Source organism: Populus euphratica, unplaced genomic scaffold (assembly GCF_000495115.2).
Source record: "Populus euphratica unplaced genomic scaffold, PopEup_1.0 scaffold172.1, whole genome shotgun sequence".
NCBI classification, from domain to species: domain Eukaryota; kingdom Viridiplantae; phylum Streptophyta; class Magnoliopsida; order Malpighiales; family Salicaceae; genus Populus; species Populus euphratica.
Window position 1 is genome coordinate 989,892 of NW_011499920.1, and position 22,187 is coordinate 1,012,078.

At 33.4% G+C, this 22,187-nt stretch overlaps 3 protein-coding genes across 3 annotated transcripts; 1 reads left to right on the forward strand and 2 right to left on the reverse strand.

Annotated features, from left to right (window-relative positions):
* Positions 1-4,120: 4,120 nt before the first annotated feature.
* On the reverse strand, positions 4,121-9,910 carry LOC105135099 (ATPase family AAA domain-containing protein 3-like). Its single transcript, XM_011039813.1, has 8 exons — positions 9,415-9,910; positions 8,751-8,846; positions 7,371-7,481; positions 6,988-7,297; positions 6,551-6,641; positions 5,861-6,194; positions 5,273-5,421; positions 4,121-4,862 (listed from the first exon to the last, which is right to left on the reverse strand). Exons 1-8 carry the CDS (start codon positions 9,751-9,753, stop codon positions 4,346-4,348), a joined length of 1,947 nt encoding a protein of 648 aa, XP_011038115.1. The 5' UTR covers positions 9,754-9,910; the 3' UTR covers positions 4,121-4,345.
* A 6,265-nt stretch (positions 9,911-16,175) lies between these two features.
* LOC105135112 (putative F-box protein At1g32420) lies at positions 16,176-17,468 on the forward strand. Its single transcript, XM_011039825.1, has one exon. The coding sequence runs from the start codon at positions 16,176-16,178 to the stop codon at positions 17,466-17,468; it is 1,293 nt and encodes a 430-aa protein (XP_011038127.1).
* Positions 17,469-18,213: 745 nt separating this feature from the next.
* On the reverse strand, positions 18,214-22,140 carry LOC105135100 (protein Iojap, chloroplastic-like). Its single transcript, XM_011039814.1, has 5 exons — positions 21,817-22,140; positions 20,195-20,318; positions 19,290-19,428; positions 19,093-19,181; positions 18,214-18,736 (listed from the first exon to the last, which is right to left on the reverse strand). Exons 1-5 carry the CDS (start codon positions 22,066-22,068, stop codon positions 18,615-18,617), a joined length of 726 nt encoding a protein of 241 aa, XP_011038116.1. The 5' UTR covers positions 22,069-22,140; the 3' UTR covers positions 18,214-18,614.
* Between the last annotated feature and the right edge of the window lie 47 nt (positions 22,141-22,187).

Here is a 22,187-nt window from a genome sequence, read left to right on the forward strand (position 1 = left end):
ACCCTGAAAAGCCTTGGATGTGGACGGGGAGGATATCGGATTTGGAATCATCGTAAGTAACTTCCGGTGGTATAGTTTTTCAACCTGGCTTGTGATCAGACTTGAAAAATAGCTTACGGATCTGCATTATCGAGCCATAGCTTACGTATCTGCATAATCGAGTCAGCTTGCATGTCACTCTGGATTAAATCTAGGTTTCATATCTAAAATCATGTAAATAATGTTGTTTTATTTTTTTTAAATATTTATTTTGATTGGGCAGATCAAACTAAATTGGTGGCTCATATGATGCTATGAGTTGAATAATTTTTTTTTAAATTTTAAAAAATAGAAGATAATTGTGCTCTTAAAAAAGTGAGAAAAATTTGAAAATCGAGTTAAATTTTTATTAATTTAATAATATAATAAAAAATAAAAAATAAGACAACAACAACAAGAAATAACTAAAAAAAATTGCTATTGAAAAAACTTGATTAACACGTGAAATTCATGATTTGTACATAAAATATGTCCAGATTATATATTCTAGATTATGAAGTCATGATAGTTCAATAGAAAAAATCAAATAAAAATAAAATTACAACAATTAAGATACAAATATAAATCAAGACATTTAATAACTTGACATGAATTATTTACCCGGTTGTGTTTAATGAATTTATTTATTAAAACCAATTTGTAATAAAAATTGAAAAACACATAAAATTTATTTTATAAAAGAAAAGAAAAAAACTATGTAAGGTTGCACATATTAAAAATATTATAAAAAATAAATATTTTAATTTATAAAAATAAATTTAATTTATATAAAAATTACAGATGAATCATACTAATCTTATAAAAAAATTAAAGACTAATATTGTTAAAAAACATTAATTAAAAAAAATACTAGAAAAGAAAAAGTTCAGGCATGTGGGCCTTGAAGTCTAGACCCACGTGCCTATATCTGTTTTTTTTTTTAATTTTTTTTGTTATTCATCCTTATTTTTTTGAAAATAAAAAACATGTAAAGGATACGTCACCTGCTGTGGTAGACTATGTATTGTCTACCAACTTAAATTATTGCCGTCATTATAATGGTTAGAAAATCTGACCTACAAGTTTTTTTACCAAAAAAATCTGTTTTCAACTACAAAATACTTTACAAACATCAAGAAACTAACCTATCAAAATCTATTAAACCAAAAAAAGGATCCAAACCAATAAATCAAACTAAAAAAAATATTACATCCTTGACATAGATTAGGTTTTGTAGGCTATATTGAAGTTTAAAATAACTACCATAAGACTCGTATAACTTAATGGAACTTATTAACACCAATTTTAACTTGTTTAGTAGTTGTAATCATCACAAACAAAGAGTTTTCTCTTTCTTCGCTAGAATCAAGCAAATTCTCTCTCTCATTCCATGGAAAAAATTAAAAAATAAATAAAATAAATTTTGGTATCAAAATGTATTTTTTTTAAATTAAAGGGACCTGTCACCTTATAACAAAAAAACGCTAGGGACTATTGTACTTCACACACAAATTTGAAAGCACCATTTATATTATCTGTGTTTTTCATTTTAGTTATTTATTTTTCAATTCAACCCTCTTTTCAAAAAAAAAAAAAATGAAATTATATATTAATTTTGGCTCAAAAGGGCTCAATTATACAAAGAAAAACTTCAAGGATCAGATCAAAAATTTTGACAAAAAATATTGTTACAATCCACAATAATTTATAAAATAATAAACAGTAATTTTATACATGGTAAAAACATTACCTATTTTAGTTCTTGTTAATTTGTCTGCTTTAGATTCTTTACTTGAAAAATTAATGTTTTTTTTTTTTTATATATATATATATATAGTTTTTTCATTGCTTTTCAATTTCACTTTCTCTTTAATGGGCTCTTTGTTTTCTATTATCTTTTTTCTTTTTGTTTTATGATTCAAATTTTAAAGAATCATTTATATAATAGACTCTGGATCTCACGGTGGCTTGTGAAAAGAATATTGTTGATAATGAAAAAAAAAAAGAGCTGTTGGTAGTGGTTGATTGTTGGATGATTAAGAGAAAGAGAATAAGGATTTAGAAATTTAGGGAATTTGATTTTGTTCTTTGTGTGTATAAAAGTGAAACTAAACGCGATGAAAAAACATAATTTTGCTTTTGTTCTGTAATAGCAATAGGTCAATAGATGCTAGACATCTAAAGTAGGAGGAAACAATAATGACAATTTATGTTCTATGATGAAACGCGATGAAAAAACATAATTTTGTTTTTGTTCTGTAATAGCAATAGGTCAATAGATGCTAGACATCTAAAGTAGGAGGAAACAATAATGACAATTTATGTTCTATGATGAAATTGTTAAATTGGTGGTGACATCATGTTTTTACATACGTGATTTCATCTGATTTTAACAATTTTACTTAATTTCAACTCTATTTCACTTATTTTTGAGTTTTTAGAATGATTTTGCGTGTTAAGAATATATTGACTAGTAAACTTATATGACTTTGCGAGTTAAATCATGATTTTAATAATCTTGTTTATATTAATATCCAACTAGAAAAAAAATTCCTATGCTTGCTTAGATTTATTTAATTATATTTTAACAATAAGAACATAATCGTGACATTTTACCTTTTTTTTAATTAAATATATTTTATTTTATCTGAATTATGATATTATGTAGTGCAAATATTACTTTAAAAAATAAAAAATAAGAGTATAATTTGCTTAATTTTAATTTTATGTTCTCCATATATATAAAATGTTTCTACATTTTATAGTTTTGATTATAAATCTTTAACACATATTTTATAATATTTTGAACAATTTTTTTCTTTTAAAAATTGAATGATTAAGCGACAGGTTTTGACTGGATCAAATGTGTAACTAACAAATTAATAGATTAATCAGATTAATTAATATATAGCTAAAAAATTAATGGGTTCACTTAAGTTTTTAACCAGATTAATTAATCTATTCTCTTTTTTTTTATCTTTTAAAAGTTGACAGATCTCAGCTGAATTCTAATACCAACTTATCAAACTTTTCGAGATTTAGAACTACTTATATTACTCTATATTTGCAATAACTTGACTTTGATGATTATTGAAATTGATTATAAAACAAACAACACATTATATATGAAGATGATCAACCTTCAAACGGAAGTGAAATACTTCAAAAATGAAGCACAATGCTTCCGGAACCTTTAACCTATTCTCTCATACCTGAGAAAAAAAACTCCAGTTGTTCATCCTATATTCATTCTACAGCGTCAGCATGGAGACATCTTCATTACGTAAAGCAATCATCATGGAGATCATTCTCATATCAGCACAAGAGCTCATGTCTATGAGCAACTCATCTTCAACTCCTATGCAAACCAACGTGGTGGCCTACATCAACCCTAAGGAAAAGGTTGTCTCAAGAGTTGACAGAACCGGCAACACAAACCCTACTTGGAATGACAAGTTCGTTTTCTCTGTGGACGAAGAATTTGAGCACAGTAGGCCTAATTGTTGTTTGGTTTTGGAGATCTATAACGTTAGGAGATGTAGGAACATATCTTGCTTGAAGACTTGTTGAAGATATTGCACGGCGTTCCTTGTGCAAAATCCACTGGTGAGCCTCATGGAATTATCAATACCGGCGCAGCAATCTGGAATGGCATGTTTCATGAAGAAATTCCAAGGTAGAATTCTTCCAAAGTTGCAATGGACCATAGAAAGTTGATGGGCAGTGGCTAGAAGCCTAGAAAAGTTTCATTATCCTGGTTTCAAAAACTGTCTTCCTATCCTGATCTAAGAAAGAGTCCCCCTCTTCCTCGTATGCAGGGTAGATGGGAACGACGGTGGCGGGCCAGCCTTGGAGACCGACAATATCTTGATGATGAAGGGCGATCTATATCTTGAAGATTAAAGCAATGAACCTTTCCACAAGGCTTTGTATTCTCTGTTTCTTTTTTGGGTTACATTGTATTATTCTCTTTGAAGATTCACAGGGAGGATTTTTGTGTTAGCATGCTTTTTATTAATTCATATTCTTGACGAATTTACCAGCACATCATCTCCGACACTCGTTTTTGGGTAATTTACAACAGTTGAAGGGAGAGGCATGATAAAGATGCCAATAACAAGCCGAATGAAACAAATATACCAAAGAATCATCACAATCTAACATATTTCAAAATTCCCCCATGATAGGGGGGGAAATAATGGCAACAACATGATGCCCGGAACCAAAAAATGTGGGCTTTTTTGGTTAGCTAAGTCGCTCATGTACCTTATCCTTATCCGAATAAAAGAACTGCCCAATAAAAAAAAAACATTTCAACAGAGACACCTTAGGCACTTTTTTCATCTGATTTTGATGCCAGTTTACTCCTTTGTTGATGTTCTGCAACTTTATAATCTACCACTTCTCTGAAGAGGGCTGAGTCAAGCACGCAATTCTGACTTCCATAAACTGCTGCTTGGACACTTGCCATCAATTTTGCAATTTCTCTCCCAGAAAATCCCTCTGTTCTTTCTGCTGCTTCCTTTAAGATATCATCGGTCAATCCCTTTATTTCTATCTTCTGTGGTTGTCTTTTGAACAAGTTCTGAAGCCAGCCAGATTTTCTTGATCCAGCCTGAGCTATATACTTGTCCAGATAAAGCTTGAGCAGCTTGAAGCGTTCCTCTGTCTGAGGTAAAGGAAATTCCAGGACTTCATCTATACGGTCTGCAACAGCTGAATCAAGATCACCAGGGCGGTTTGTGGCAAGAGCAAGGACTATGTCCTTGGACTGGTCACCAGTGCGGAAAAGAAGGGCATTAAGTGCACTTCGTTGAGCTTCGCTCATGTAGGTCTTATTCCGCCTGCAATGTTCAGGAAACAAATTCATTTCTCTCAAGCGGGAACCTGGTTCAACTTGTAAAACTGAAAACAAATTTACTAGAACTAAATAACTAGCAGGGTACAGTAATATTTATGAGCAAATTATGTCTTGCTTTTCCCCATTTAACATTATTTTATACGGTGCAACATTTTATCAGCGCACTCAGAACAACACAGGCAGCTAGTGCATAAATGTTCTCTCCATAAAGAGATGCTTTATAAGTACACACCAAACTAAAGGGGATTTTAGTCTATTTTATTTGTTTTATTTTATTTTATTTCATTTTTCAGGCTGAAGAATGACACCTCAAGCATCTTATATGGCCATTAACAAAGTATTTTAAACTCCTTGAAATGAAATTCTTTTATCCAAAAGAAAATTGTCACTTACTCGCACAGAAATGCATCTGCTTCATCAATGAATAGCAACAAACCCCTCCGAGACTTCTTGGACCAGTCAAATAACTGGTGAATCTTTGTGACAGCCTGTGATCCCAGAGGAGCAACATCTCCACCAGTCATCAAGGCATAATCTAAACCCTGCATGTAAATTTGAAGTCAGAAGAAAGAAGAAAAGAAGCAGCAACACATTTTTCAGAAGCTATCTTAATATGATGTGATAACATATGAAATGCTAACTCTACAAGAGCAATTTTAAGTGTCAATAAATTTACATTTATCAAACTTGTGAGTCAAAAGTGCCCGATATCTAATCCCAAATAAAAAATACTAGCTAGCCAGCAGAAAGCAAAAATGGTTATGGCAATTAACATGTGAATTTATGACAAACATTTTGACTTCCATCCCAATGAATCCATGACATGACAAGGTCAGAAAAGTGAAAGCACACCAATCTCTCAATTCATGCTTGCAACTTCAATGCTGAACAAAGAAGATTGACATCACATGGCATAATTAATGAATTGAAGACTTCAAAGTAATAATTAAAATAAAAATAAATTAAGCTTAGATATCATACAGATTTTTGAGCTAACTCTCTAGCAGCCATTGTTTTCCCTGTTCCTGGAGGACCATAGAAAAGCATGTTTCGAAATGGAGCCTGATGGGATTTTGTATTGGCAGTTGCATTAGCCAGCTGTTCAATTCGTTTCTGAAGAGAAGGATGTAAAATCACATCACCAAATCCATTTCCATTTTTAGAAGCCGACCCTTTATTAGCACCACTTGATAAAGTTCTAAAGGAACGGGTAAAAACTCCTGACCAAGGGTATTTGCCCTTGGAGGACTCTCGTATTAGTGATGGTTGTCCTAATATTCTATCCACATAGCTCCAGATCACTCGAGCGCCTTCTCTGCAATTCAAAAATTGGAAACAAAAGCTGTAGAGTTAATTCACACACTCAGGAGACTTGGTGGACAGTAGAAAATTGACTGCTCACACATCCACACTAACTGCAATAGCAGACCCAGACATAGCCAACTAGACATCTAAAGATGTAAACTGATATTCAGCACACTGGTCAACCATTTAAGACCTTGACAGCTCAAGGCTAAATACATTTTCTCATCTTCTCAAAATAACAACAAACATAGCAAACTCAGAATCTCCAAAGTTTGACTAGATATTAATTACAGGAAAAAACCTGCAAAGGTCACTAACAGCATACAAGCCCACCAATCAGCATCTTCAAGCAAAAGTAATTTTTACCTTGTTGTGTAAATCCCCGCTGCAAGAGCCGTGACCCCTCCCACAACAACAACCAGCTTGTTTTGATCAGTTAAAACAGCTCGCAAACCACCTATAAAAGTTAGGTAGACTCACATAAGATGATATCTTCTTGAGCAAAAATCAACGAGCGAATAAAACCAAAAAAATGCAATTAAAGCGTTATGAAGAGTACTGTTAAAATTAATTAGTAGAACACCAGATTTGATGTAGAGAAATCAGGGACCATCAAGCAGCATTCAGTTGATTTGCTGATGGACAGGGTCCCTGAGCTAGGGTAGAGAGGTAGGGCCATCAGTTAACCAAGAGAAGTCCAGCCCTTCCTAATAATCATAATCTTTTATAAATGCCACAGCCAAGGCTCTCTTCAAACAAGGCTTTCTCCAAGTTTAAGCTATTGCATGTGATTGAGTTTATACCTCCAATGTGCTCAAAGGTAGTGTTTATTGCAGCAACCCATTTCTCCATTTCAGCATTTGCACGATCCTTCAGTATTCGCCTATTAACATCTTCAGCTAGCTTTGCTTCATGGGCTCTCCCTTCTGCTTCTGCCATAGCTCTCACTCTAATTGTTTCACGTTCTACCTCAGCCTTTTCCCTCTCTGTTTGTCGCCGCTGCGCTTGAATCTGTTCTTCTGTAGCCCTTCGAGCCTGCTCCAGTCTTATTGATGATTCTTCTTGCAGTTTCACAAGCTCTTGGTTCCTTGCTCTTTGATATTCATTTTCAGCCTGTAATATGAACAAATTAAACTCCTCTCCATGAAATAACTCCTTTCAATCCTAAAATGTTAACAGTACATGCCTGCATCCTCTTCCTAGCCAGCTCATCTTCATAGCGAGCCATCTGGGATTTAGTTTGCGCCTGGTGCTGAGCCAGCTTCTTCTGCTCATCATATACCACCCTTTGTCTCTCCTGCCAAGCAAATGGAAGAAAATTTAAGAAAAATGATGATATGTCAGCAATAAAAAATGTGCCAATCCTCAAAACACATCAAGTCTGCAAAAGCAAAATTCATTCTGCAGGAATATAGTAACACAGGTTCTATTGTCAACTTCTCATAACAAAAAATCAAAGCCCAATCTCCCACAAGCCACTTGCCACAACTAACAAGTACATTGCCTTAGGTGAATTAATGAGCAGAGAAAAACAAATTATCTGCCTCTATTTTGAAACTTATTTTTCCCCCTAGGAGAGTGGGTGCCTTTCATTCAACAAGAAAGCAAAGGGGCTTAATGGTTGGAAATTTTCTAAGTGCACAAATACCGATTTCAGCTAAAACTTCAAAATTAAACTACAGGAAATTTAAGAAAAACTATGACTCAAATACTAACAGATTTCTAATAAGAAGCTGATCTACAGAAAAATTGTCTTAACCCTAACATAACTGCACTGATAACAATAACAAATAAAACACAGGGAAAACCAATAAAGAACCACAACCATTCCCCAACATAACTCCGATTCACATCAGTAAAATACAGAGAAAAATGAAGAAACACATCTAGCACAAGTTCTCAACCTACATCTAATACCTAATAGAGGATAAAATGTTGGCAGTGGAAAGTAGCAATCTAGAAATAGTAGCATAAGATAGATGTTTCACCTCAACAACTAATCCACTGGGTGCTAGTAAAAGGGCATTCAAGGTCACATAGCAATTTCTGCAAGCCACCGACTAAAGAACATTTTATGTGATCCACACTATAGGAAGACCTGATATGCCTAAATCAAAAAATTGGGTCACAAAAAAAGAAGAATTGCAGCCAAGCAGATTAACTTTAATTTTGTCAGGAAAGCCCCCTCATTTGTATTCCAGGAGCAATAAATGACGTATAGAATTCAATGCCTATCCTAGCAATATGCATTCCTGACTTCATAACTCCGAGATATGTTGGCAGTTTCCAAAAAAAGAATTGAGGTCAGTCATGTTATTATTTCGAAGACCTACAAAAATAACAGGTGACTCATAGCCCCCACTTGATCAAGTAAAAGGAACCCAACAAGACAACAGCAGAGACTCCAAGATGCATTTTCACTTTGAGTATCTCTAAGACTTCTTAGCCACCAACCATTTAATGGCTAACAAAGAGGTCTCACAAGTCACAAGCTTGATGGAAATTAAAAAAAAAAAAAAAAAAAAAAAAAAAAAAAAAAAGAGGAACTCATCATAGTGTAACTTACAGTTTCTGCCTGAGCTTGCATTGCCTTATATTCTGCAGCCTTTGCAGCCAATTCTGCCTGTCTCGTTGCTTCTTGTAACTTTATCGATTCAAAGACCTACACAGACAACAAGCACCACTATTAGCCCATCCATTAACTGAAGAAACCATTCAAATGCACATTCTACATCAATGAATAACCACAAAATCCTCTCAAAAGTCATTTCGAGCACGCAAATTTCACAACAGCAACATGAATCCAAAGGCCTGGAAATGGAAAACTAAGAACAATTCAATTCACTCAAGCAATTCTGGAAAACTCACTTAAACTCTAATTTTTTTATACCAATGCAAAAAAATATAGACTTTAAATTATTGAAATTCTCCATCCACTCATCTCCATAACTAGAAATAACAACATAAACTTCAAAGTTAAAATCAAAACTCCACAAAAGCAATCTCAAAACCCAACAAAAATATCTAAAAAATCCACCCACTTAAAAACCCACCGAAAAAACACCCAATAAACAATAAACAAAATCTAATTTCAAAAACCCAGCAAAAACACCACAAACCCATTTTCACAAATTTCTCATAAAACCCACCACCAAAAATGAAAAGCCATACTAAAAACAACCTCAGAACCCCCCCAAAAAAAACTACTTTCTTTGAAATAAAGTTTCCACCTTCTTAGCATGGGAAGAAGATGCAATCTCCTTCAGAGCCTTAGCACCTCTCTCTAAAGCCTCAGGATCAAAACCAGACGACGTCGTTCGTGGGTTATCATTCCTAGGAGCTCTAGGACCAGACTCACCACTACCCGCGACCGTTGATGGAGGCAAAGCAGACGGCTGAGATTGGCCAGAAAGAGAAGAAGTTTGAGGAGGGGAAGGAGAAGGATTTGAGGAAGAAAAAGGAGAGAAATTAAAAGGCCCATCAGCAAAAGACACAAGATTTGATTGAGAAAAAGAAAAGGAGGCTGCTACTGCTGAGATTAGCCCTCCAATTTCACTTGTTCTTCCCATTTCCTTTTTTGTAAAAAGAAAAGACAGTGTGGAGAGGACCCCTGGGCTTAGGGTTCTTCTGGTGTTGTTATGTCTTGAAGAGCAAGACAGTCGCCATGGAAATTAGAAAGAGAGACGGAGAAGGTTTTAGTAGGGTTTTGGTTTCGGGTCGGGTCGGGTCTTTAGTTAAGAGCCGCCAGACTTTCCACTACACTCTATGATTTATTTATTTATTTTTGTTTTAATGGTTTAGGTATTTAATTTCTATATTTTGATCAAGCTTTTGGGAAGATGCTTAAGTAAGTGTATTTACAAGAAAAAAAAATAGTTCCTTTTATTTTCTTAAATCAAATTTAATATATAAAAAACTAGAATTAATTTTATTTTCCAAGTAAATCATTTGTATCAAATCACATGTACAAAGTCTTAAGATTTAAACTATAGATAATAAATAAATTACGCTCATGAATGATTAATTTGTCGGTTTGGCTCTCGAGACCTGACTTAATTTAAATTATGGGTTATTAGGTTATTTTATGGATAATTAAGTTAATTATATCTAATTATTTTTTTAAAATAGTTTTTTTTAATTTCATGAAATTAATTAGAGTAACTGTTAATATTATTTAAATTGAAACATTTAAAATAATTCAAAGTGAAACTCAATTCAAATTAAATTTTAAATTGTTAAATTAACAAATTGACAATAATATTAAGTAGGGTTTAATAACTGTACTGTTTAATGCTATTTCTTTTTAAAAGATATACTCTTATGTTTTTTTTTAGAAAAATGAATATATATATATATATATATATAAATATATATATATATATATTCATTTTATAAAGCCTACACATGCTATCTTCTCAGTTTTTTATCTGAGAACTTTAAAAAACATGATGAATTTAATTTTTATATTAATAAATCAAAACAATAAAAAAATATAAAAAAAATATTCAAATTTTAATTTAAAAAACAGATTTAAGCTGCAATCAGGTCTCAGTAATGGCGAAGCCAGCACGAGGCAGGCCCTTCATCGCGGTCAGGCTCCGGTTCTAGGTCCTCCACCATTTTCTTATGGTGGGGAAGGACTATGATTAGTTATCAAGTGATTTTCTTTTCTTTTCTTTTTTATTAATTATGAACTTATAATTCTATAGTTTTCTCTGATTAATTTAGGAGTTGCAAATTTAACTATGTAAGCTGATGTTTTTTGAAGTAAACTCAATCTATAAAGTCAAGGAAAGCAGCCACTAGCTATCACTGCCCAGCCACCAAACGACCAGCCGCCAGCTGCATGCCACTAGCCGCTTTCACACCGTCGGCCACAAACCGCCTTCACACTTGAAGGTTGAATTTTCTTATTTTGATTTCGTGTATATATAGATAGCTAAGCTTATGCAATTATGTGTGGAGAGATTGAGAGAAACACTAGAAAGAAAGAGAGAAAGAAAGAGGGGTTGTTATTGTAAGCTTGTCATTATTGTAAGCTTGTTGTTCTTGAAATAAAAGAGTGTGTTTTATCCTTTCCGAGTGTTTCAAAACCACCACAAGTGGTTTCTCCCACCAACAATTTTGATTGCTAAAGAAAGCATTTGAAGGATGTTAAAGCACCATTGATCATCGATAAAACATATACGTACCATTAAGCCTGAGCATAATAGATTAATTAAAGGGGTTGTTAGTGATGTAAAACTACTGCATTTTTAGATTAATGAGTATTTTGTATCTATATTTCGTAAGTTATTGTTCTCCAATGAATTCAATAATAACAATAAAAAAAACTACATGTTGGAGTCTGCACTCTGTGGAGGAACTGTTCGTCTGTGGTTGGTTGATTCCAGTTTTATACTTCATGTCAGCTTGACTCTATTCTCTTTGAATGTGACTGTGGTAAGAAATGGTTTTCTAGTATTTATTCTGATATGTAGCCTGGAAGATTCTCCTTGTATTCTGATACTTTTCAGGCCCCTTTTGTATCTTAATTTCTGAAGTTTGTTTAATGAAATCAGCACTTCATGAGCTAATGTGTAAAGTTTTACACGAATTCTTTCAAGCATCTGTTTTTCTTTTTTTTTTCCTTTTTTTTCCCCCGTGCTGTGGTGTTCTAACATTGTTCTCCAATGAATTACAAAAAAAAACTATATGTTGGAGTCTGCACTCTGTAGAGGAACTGTTCGTCAGCTTGACTCTATTCTCTTTGTGACTGTGGTAAGAAATTGTTTTCTAGTATTTATTCTGATATGTAGCCTGGAAGATTCTCCTTGTATTCTGATACTTTTCAGGCCCCTTTTGTATCTTAATTTCTGAAGTTTGTTTAATGAAATCAGCACTTCATGAGCTAATGTGTAAAGTTTTACACGAATTCTTTCAAGCATCTGTTTTTCTTTTTTTTTTCCTTTTTTTTCCCCCGTGCTGTGGTGTTCTAACTATGAAGGAGCTTGAGCTGATGTTAGAGCACTCGGATTATTACAGTATTACTCTGCTAATCGCTTTTCTATTCATCAAGGGTTGGAAATTAATGCTTACTTTCTGCATTTTCTGCCTCCTGATGGGTGAAATCGTTTAGGGAATTCTTACAGTTATGTTAGCCAACGATCATAGATAGTGAAACTAATGTTTCATTCTATCATGCAGGTAACTCTGTAAGTTTATAAAAGCTTTTGTACTTCGTAATTGGTAAAATGTGTGCTTTTAGGTGCTATAACATGTTGCACTTGAGCAGGTTAATCTACCAAAAGGATTTGGGTACGTTGAGTTTAGGACTAGAGCAGATGCTGAAAAGGCTCTGCTATACATGGTGCTATGTTCATGATTGCCACTGTTCTACTTGATATGTTTTTATCTAATTGTCACGTGTGTATGGCACCGCAGTAATTATTTTTTTTAAAAAAAATATATAATATAACTAATAAATATAAAAATATAAAAAATTCTATATTTTATTAGTAAACAGTTTAAATGAAAGTTGTTATCTAATATTTTGGTTACTAGGAATTCTAACTAATTTTAGAAATAGGATACAGAGACTGGTTAGACAAATAAAATGTATTACACTTCAACTACGTTCTAACTAAGATAAGTTGTATTATTTTGTTGTGTGATAAAATCTAAAGTGTTGTTATGATTTCTAATTATCGGTATGTCTACAATTTAAGAAAAGTCCTTCTCTGTAAGGAAATCCTTAGTTTATCTGATAAAAAAACTAACTGTTCTATGTCATCAACGAAAAAATACTTTTCTAATATCAAGAATACATTTTATGTATAAATTCGTAATTCTTGATATTAAAACAAAATAAAATAAAATTTTTGTTTGTTTTTTTTTATTTTGATCAATGTTCTCTTGACTTTAATAAATTGGTTATTAAAGTCAAAATGCATGCTAAAATATTATTTTTTAGTATATGAAAAACACAACATGATTTTTTATAGCTTTTGAGACAGTTAGCCGTATACACTAAAACATTTATTTCTTTTTTTTTCAATTTTGCTTTTGTATTTTGTAAGATTTGACGAAAATTGGCATTTTAATATTGGATTTTTATTTGTAATGATATAAAAATATTTTTCGATAAAATTAAAAAAAGCACAAAAATACGCGAAGAAATAGGAAAAATCCCAAAAAAATTAGGCAGACCTAGCCCACCCCTTCTTTGTTGGGTTGGATCCAGCCCATCTACTATGAGCTGGGCTGATGTCCCGGCCTAGATCCCAATGGGCTAGTTACTATGCGCATCAACACAGTAACCAGCTTACACTGCGTTTTATAATAGAACGTGAAATATTGACATTTTGCATACAAAAATGTAGGCAACGCCAATAGGGAAACAATTTATGGGGAGGAGGCAGTTACCTATTCGCAATGGCATGCTGTGGTGGCCAGTGATGGTTGTAGGTGATGCCGCTACTTTTCCTTCAGCCTCCTTTGTTATCCTCTGTTTTTCTCTATTTTCTTCTCTTTTTATTTTTTCTCTTCTCCTGTTTTTCCTCTCTTATACTTTATTGTTTTTTTTGGTTGTTCGTCCCTCTCTTGTCTTTTCCTTCCCTCTTTATTTCACAATCCACTGTTTTTCTTCTCTTTTTTTCTCTTTTGTTTCCACTGTTCTCCCTGCTTCTTCTCTCTCTTCTTGGCTGGGGCGGCCATTGTGTAGCCGCCCCATGACTGCCCGAGGGGCACGCTCATTTCTTTTTTCACAGCCTTGTGGTAAGCCATAGGTCAGGGGTTATACAAATAGCTATGGTTGACATCTTTTTGATGTTTCAGAGAGAGAGAGGAAGAAGAGAGAAGCCGGTCTTCTTCTTCTACCTTGCATATCCAGGGAAGAAAAAGACCCATAGTGTCATTCAAAACAATACCGTTTAGGCTTTTTTTTTTTTCTTCTAATAGTGCATGAAACGGCGCCATTTTAGACATAATGTGTCGTTTCATTTAAATGAAAACGGCGCCAAACTTATATCTAAGTACAAATCAGTCCTCAATTTGTAATTTTTTCAATTGAGTCCTCAAATTGCAAAATTTTGATTTTAAAAATCAATTTAATTACATCCCTGTCAAATTCAATCGTCATTTTGAAGTTGGTCGCCTTTTTCAAATTGACCCTTGATCTCAAATTTATGTAATTTGATTCTCAAGAGATCAATAAATTTTTAATTTTTTTAATTTAGCCCTTGATTTGGTTTAATTACAGCCCCTTTATTTACACATATTTTTCATTTTGGATCTTGGTTTTGGATTTCTTCAATTAAATCCTTAATTGGTTATGAAATTTCAATATCTATGCATTAAACCTCTAATTTGATTAAATTAACTCTCACAAATTATAATTTGGCCCTAGAATTTTAATTTTTTTTAATTAAAGCTTAAATTGACTGTAAAATTAATTTTTTTTGCAATTAAACCTTTCATAAATTCAATTAAATCTTTAATAAAATTTAATTATGTTCATTAATATCTGATTTAATTTTTTTTTTGAATTTAAATTTTTTTTTGTCAACAGTAACTTATCGAGAAATAAAACACTACATAAGTCATAGGTTCTTTTTTTGCCGCCTAGATGATTGATTCGAGAATGCAAACATTGCATTTTTCTTAAAGGTTTTTAAATGAAGCCAAGTTATTTTATCGCTATGAATTACCGTCCAAAGACGTTACTTGCAAATAATATGGAAACAAGAAGCCCTCCAAAATCTCTGAACCGCTTGGTTATTTTTTATTTAAAAATATATTAAAATAATAATTTTTTATATTTTAAAATTTATTTTTATATCAATACATTAAAATAATTTAAATAATATAAAAAAATATTAATTTAAAAAAACATAATTTTTTTAGTTTTTTTGAACATATTTTTAAAATATAAAAATAAATAGTGACAAGTAAACAATGATTTCAAGGTCTCTCTCTGTCTGTGGGCTTGGCCATGGAGCAGCATCCAAATTCTCCGTTGGCAAGAAATCTTCTTGTGAATTCATCAATTCAAAATTTCATTTTATTTATAGCATGTCGGAAACCCAAATATATTAAAAAAGGATTAAAAAAATAAATAAAAATTGAAAGCTCGACTATTTCAGTTTTTTTTATTCGGTTATTATTTCAAATTTTAATGGTTTTGATCCCGCTTTTCAAACTTACACAGAGCGCGGTGTAAACTAAGTTTTATAAAAAAATTATTTATTTATTTATTTAAATAATTATTTTAATATATTAATATTAAAAATAATTTTTTAAAAATAAAATAATTTTATTTTAATATTTCTCTAAATAAAAAATATTTTAAATTAAAATCGTTATTATATTTTTAAATATCCTTTTCAAGGTTCGGGTTCCATGGATTAATTGATAGGTGAATGGAGTCAAAATATTTTTTTAAAAATTAAAATAATATATTGAATAATTAAAAAAAAAAACCCTTGGAGATGACTGACTAAGTTTTACTTGAATTTAGTTAATCGGGTTATAATTAGAAGTAAACCTGGTTTAGATTAAGCTTAATATTACTGGATTACTCAGGAGGTATTTGGCGCATTTCAATTGAAACTTTTAAATTTTAAATTTTTTTCTTTTTAAATTGTTTTAATATTTAAATATAAAAATAAATTTTAAAAAATAAAAAATATTCTTTTAATATATATTTTTTAAATACTTTAAAAAATAACTATCCCTGTATTAACTACGGTTTTGGTCTTAGGGTTCTTCAACTCTTCATGCGGGCTCGAAGCACCGACAAAGCACGGAACACAAATCAAAGCCCACTACTTGAAAGAATCGGAGGTTTTTAACCCTAATACTAGGTATTCATCCTTGAAAATCCCCAAAAGAAAAAAAACTCGAGGAACGTTTCCATGCCTGACTCCTGTACACACATATATGTGCAGTGACCCTCTCTTGAGAATCGATTGGTGACTCGCCCTGTTGGAGTTGATTGAGAACGAAGGAAACAATGGACAAAGGCGAAGCCACCATTGAGACAGGAGCAACAAAACCCACTGAAGGCCATGAAAGCAAGATTGAAAGAGGGACAGGAGCAACAAAATCCAGTGAAGGCCATGAAAGCAAGATTGAAAGAGGTCAAGCTGTAGGATATCACATCCCACAAGATATAGTTGCTGAAGTTCTTGCCAAACTCCCAGCGAAGTCTCTCATGCGATTCAGGTGCGTTTGCAAGACATGGTCTTCCTTGATTAGAGATCCTTTCTTTGTTAAGTTGCACCAGAACCAATCCTTGAATAAACCATGCAAAACCGGACTCCTCATGTCCACAAAGCATCAACTATTCAACAGCCACTTTGTCTTCGCTGACCATGAAGGAAAACAAGCCCTCGAAGAAGACACAATCTCCATACCAAAATCCGCTAACGTTTTGGGGATTGCAAACGGTTTAGCATGCATCGTTAACGATAAACACCGTATCTCAGTCTATAATCTTAGCACCCGTGAAAGTACAACCATTCCTCCGCCTCCACAGGAGATAAGATTTCAAGACCGTCTCTCCTTCGGGTTTGATCCTTTGGCTAATGAGTACAAGATAGTGAAGTTTTGTGCTCATGAAAAAGAGCAATTTGAGATCTTCACGTTGGGGACAGACAGGTGGAGAAGAATAAATAGGAAGCATTATAATTTTTATGGGGGCGCGAAGTGGTATGATTTTAAGGAAGCCATATGTGTCAATGGAGTTATATATTGGATGGTAAAATCTATGGCGGAATCGTTGAAGATTAATCTACATTCGTTTGACGTTCATAGCGAGAAGTTTCGACAAGTTGCTGTCCCAGGCAATGGCTTATGCTTGTTTAGTGATCTAATACAAATCGAAGGCTGTCTAGCAGTAATTCAAGATTCAGAGTGTGGAAATAAATTTAAACTAAAGATGCTACAAGACTATCATAACAACGTTTGGACCCATAAGATTATAGACATTCCACTAGGTCCGAAAGATGTTCGATATCCTACTTTGGCTGGAACTCTAGGAACTGGTGAGATCTTGATTCTGGACGATCACTTCTCTGGGTGTTTTAGACTGTTTTATAGTGATATGGGGAGTAAGAGATTACGAAGCGCAAAGATTGCCTTGCCATCTTTCTTTAGTGAGAATAAATGGAAAAGATATTATGCGAATCATTTCTCGCAAACAGGAGAAAATAATGGGAGTTGGCTCTACAGTGCAAGTATTTTTAGCTTTCATCATGTGGAGAACATCTTGCCATTGAAAGAAGACGGCTTAGGCTTTATTTGAAAATGCGGTTGTAGCTGCGGTGCAATCCACGTTCTATAAGCATTATTTTGATGCTTTTGGTTGGAATGAGGGTTCCCAAACGGGTTTTTTTAATTAGTGGTTAGGTCTACATGTCTTTTTTTTAGCATTTGATTATTCATGAAAATAATTTGATTAGTAATGGATATGTTTTAGATGAATATACAATCTATTACTGTTTTTTTTTTTTTTTAGTTCAAATATAAGAGTTTTAGGTTAGATTGTGTATTAATTTAGACTATGATATTTTTTAGATGATTTTAAAAATAAATCATCTAATATTAAATGTTTGAATTCATGAAGCAAGAGCAAATTTAATCAGAAAACTTGCTTTCTAGGATTATATTCTTTTACTAATAATTCAATGATACCCTCCTCCAAAATAAAGATTGAAGTCTCATATTATTACTAATAATTCAATGATACCCTCCAAAATAAAGATTGAAGTCTCATATTCAATTGGGGTTCCAATTAAAAAAAAAAAACACATAATTGCAACCTTCATACATAGCATTTCTTAAGTAATTAGAAAAATTATATGCATATCCCTTTTCATTGTTGCATTCAATATGATTATTATTATTATTATTTTTGTTATCCTTTTCACCAGCTGAAAGCTGAGCTTTCAGTTTCTGCATTTGTTTAGGAATCCTGTATGTGTTTAAATTCCAAGAACTCCTTTGTTTGGTACCTTCATTTTATTGTCATCCACGAGCATTAGAATTCATTAGCATAATAATTTTCCATTAAAAGTAAATTTAGAAAGACAAGAATGAGGAGGAAAGGAGTTTCTTTGAAGGATAACAAATGCAACTATGGATGATAATACATTGAATTATTAGGAGCATGTGGCTTTCACATATGCACGATCCATATAGCGCGCTGAGTACAGCCTGCAGGAACATAAGCCAACAGACATGCTTGAAGGATGTTGACACGAGCCCCCTCTTGGTGAAAGAATGGCTTCAGCTGGGACTGCTCACAGAAGTTTCATTTCAACCCATCTGCAGGCATATCTATCAAGCAAAGCACAAACAGGCAGAGGTGAAATTTGCCTCGTTTGCCAACCACACACCATAGGAATGTGGATATGGTTAAAAACTTTCAGGTCCTTGAGCAAACTTATTTTCAATTGCTAAATGGAGGTTGGTTCTCGAAAGGGAGTTCAATAGGTGTTGCATTTCCATAGAATTCTTCCAAGTTGTAGAAATCTCTCTGCTGAGGAAGAAATATGTGGATTACCACATCACCTGGACAACATACAAGTCAAATTGCTTTGATCAACAACACCAATAAATTTCTCATAGTGAAAATAACGCAAGCCCAACTACAAACCAACAATCTATCAAGAGAAGAAAAAGACTCTGGATTACCAATACCAGAGATCCTAAATACTATTACTTCAGAACATTATCAAGAACAAGGACTGCATGAAATTATCAGTTGACCAGTACATGGCATCCTCTTCAATTTTATACACAATTGAGGATATGGATACGTTCATAACTGTGAAACTCATTTTCTTTTCTCTGCTTTTTGGTTATATTTCCTCGTTGAGTTAATTTCATATAAACAAAAGCCACTGGGTTTTCATTCAAGAACTTACCAAAGTCCAACAGGGTCCATGAGTTGGGTTTTCTGTCGCCAGATGGAACTTTTCCATACTTCTTTTCAGCAAGATCTCTTATTTTGGAACTACGAGAGGAGATAACATCATCTGAGTCATTGCTCCAAATATTACATCTTTAATCTTATATCAACCAAATGTACAAAGAAAATGAAATGAAAGCGCGGACTTAATACTTGATAGCGTCTATCTGAGGACGTGAAAATGCTGTTGCAATGATGAAAAATCGAGTCCAGTACACAAGAGGCTTTACAAAGAGGACCTTTATATCTGAAGCCTTAACATCACTAGCAACCTTGGCCATTTCCACAGCAACTACCACAAGAAAAGAAGCAGGACATGGTCTGGTCAATCAGATGTGTAGTACATTAAAATTGAAGGATTATAAGTGGAATGCCAAAGCCTGTGTGTATGCATAACTGCACTATGCATGCCTTGATCATAAAGGAACCCAGTGAACTTCAGAAGCTCACGAATCATTTACAAAAAGGGCAAGAACAAAAAAGCACCAAAGTCCCATAGAGAACTGAAAGGCACCACAACTAGCTGAGCTGCACCAACTAGCCAAGACTTGGCAGAAGTTGAAAGACATACAAGTCCCATTGTAATGAAATCGTTTGCTTAGCAAAAAAAGAAAAAGAAAAAAGAATATACATTTTCAAAAGTCTTAGAAACATGATTGTCCATATCAAAGTACTTGTCAGCAGCACTTGTGAACAAAGCAGAACAGCATTGGTCTGGAGCAATGTCATGTCACAGGTGGCAAGAAAATTTTGAACCGCACAATGAAGTAATTAAATGAATATGATAGCAATGACAATATAAGCCATAGTAACCACATGATCAAGTAAAAGCAACAGCAAGTGTGCATTAGCAACACCGATCAAACTAAATCACTATATTAATTGTAATCAGTAATGGAGCATAAAAGTACAAAATTAGATATCTAAGATTTAAGATACATGATAAAAGCCAGCACCCACATGTATAGCGGAAATACAAGGTGCAGACAGATAATTACGATATGTAAGTAAAACATTGGCAATAATAGTGCTTTTAAATATGGGTGGTATAAACTTACATGACAAGCTTTCAGCATCATCATCAACCTCTGCAGTAGGAGGTTTTTTGTCATTGCTTGTAAAGACCACTTTTCCATATTTATTGAACAAGTCATCAAATATCTCATCTGTATCTTCTACATTCTGCAAGGATATCAATCATGTCAGGAACAATGCCTCAAACGTACTGGAAACACTCACCCTAACATTCAGTAAGCAGATAGATAGTTATGCATTAATCACAATAATCTTCCAATTCCAGTCATCACGACACTGGAATGTATTCAATACAAAATAAGAAAAGAAAGAATGTCATACATTCAAATAAACTGGTGTTAAAAGCCCCAAAAAAGCAGAGTGAATTTCTTTCAGTATCCATGAAACGCAAACAATTAAATTTCTACTGATAGTCAGATATACCCTAACCTAATAAAATCAATTGACTTGGCCTAAAATCAGAAGCTGAAAACTCTCACTTTTTCGGGCATTTTATGCTTGTAAGATAGAATGCCTTAGATATTAACTCAAAGAGAAAAAAAAAAAAAAGGCATGGTGAAGGCTAAGTCTCATTCTGACTAATCAAAACTTAAAAAACTTGAAGGAGGGCTCTGGCATTCAGCAGGGGAAAAACGAAAGAAAGAATAGAAACCTCGTGCAATATATTAAATAAAGGAAATACCGTTTGATTTATTTTTCACCTTACTACCTTTCTTTATGACTACTGGAATGTGCTTTGCACAGAACAGTCACAAATAAAAGATAAGCATAAAAACTGAACAAGATATAGTAATGTGATGATTCAATAAATGCATAAAACCAACTCCACAGGTTTATGACACCATAAAGAATAAATAACTAAGATTTCACATATTTGTAAAGGAAGAACAAAATCAAATCTGAACGTGTTGCAAGGGCTTGATTATAAATTAAAGATCATGCCTGTACTTAAAGTCTAGATTAAGCACATACCAACCATTTACACCACAAAATTGCAAATTAATTTTCCAATAATGCTTCTCCCAAAAATTCAGAAAAGCTACTTGAAGGAAAGTCATGAGAGTCCTAGGCTTACAACCAGAGGTTGAGCATGAGACATAAAGAGCAAACATTTCTTTCAAAATGTAGGAGACAACTACCCAGCATGGCCTCTTCTCAAAATCAACACAAAAACAAACCCCACCTCATAAAGAAGGTAAAAGAAAGCTTTTTTTTACCCATTAAATCTCATTACCTAGCTTCTTCATATATTCTCACATCAGGAAGTCAACAGAACTGGCAAGAAAGGAGAAAAATTTCAAAGTTTCCCAACAGGAACAGTTTGTTTGATGTTATCTAATTTCCCCTCACGACAAGAAATTTGGAACTTTTTAGGAATGATACAAAACACAAGTCAAGCAGTATATATAACAACAGAACTAAAATAGAACATGTGATTCAAATGCAAAGTCTCAATCTTTCAAACACTTTCACCAGTTTTTCAAGCACCCAATCAAACAACACCATGATCAAGTTAACCAAAACATACAAAAGAAAAGAAAAGAAAAGAAAGAGCAAGCCCATAAACTTGAATTTTCACATTCTACAGTTCCCAACACTAACAGTTCACATCAAACAAAAACCATCATAAAATGGAACACCATACCGAGAGAAAGCTATCATCATGATCTTTACGAAGAGCCAAACTTTCCTTCAAACTCAACTTCTCGGTTCTGAATTCTTGCCAAAAGCACTTGTAATACTGACGTAATTGGTGCCTATGAAAGCACAAACAGCCAGAATGTTTTCTGGGTTTTTGAGATAGCCTAGTTTCAACACGACTCAGTAGCTTAAACTCGCCGGAGAAGCGAGTTCCGGCACCAACGCCGGCTATGGATAAGGCAGGGGACACTGCCATTGTTGGTTTAGATATTAGAGAGGTAGATAAAAAAGAGAGGGAGATTTTGCATAAAGAGCTGAGATATCTGTAGGAGGAAGGTACAAACCCGGGCAGCTTGAGTGGATCTGTTGCTTTTG

Bases quoted from the DNA above. Each gene is read 5' to 3' on its own strand.
- LOC105135099 (XM_011039813.1), bottom strand. From the start codon at position 9,753: ATGGGAAGAACAAGTGAAATTGGAGGGCTAATCTCAGCAGTAGCAGCC. The intron at 7,482-8,750 runs GTAAGTTACACT...TTTGCTTGGCAG, and splicing joins TGCAAGCTCAGGCAGAAACT to GAGAGACAAAGGGTGGTATA. The intron at 4,863-5,272 runs GTAAGTGACAAT...TGAACATTGCAG, and splicing joins GCAGATGCATTTCTGTGCGA to GCGGAATAAGACCTACATGA.
- LOC105135100 (XM_011039814.1), bottom strand. From the start codon at position 22,068: ATGGCAGTGTCCCCTGCCTTATCCATAGCCGGCGTTGGTGCCGGAACT. The intron at 19,429-20,194 runs GTAAGTTTATAC...TTCTTGTGGTAG, and splicing joins TGATGCTGAAAGCTTGTCAT to TTGCTGTGGAAATGGCCAAG. The intron at 19,182-19,289 runs GTATTAAGTCCG...CTCCTCTCGTAG, and splicing joins CCTCAGATAGACGCTATCAA to TTCCAAAATAAGAGATCTTG.
- LOC105135112 (XM_011039825.1), top strand. From the start codon at position 16,176: ATGGACAAAGGCGAAGCCACCATTGAGACAGGAGCAACAAAACCCACT.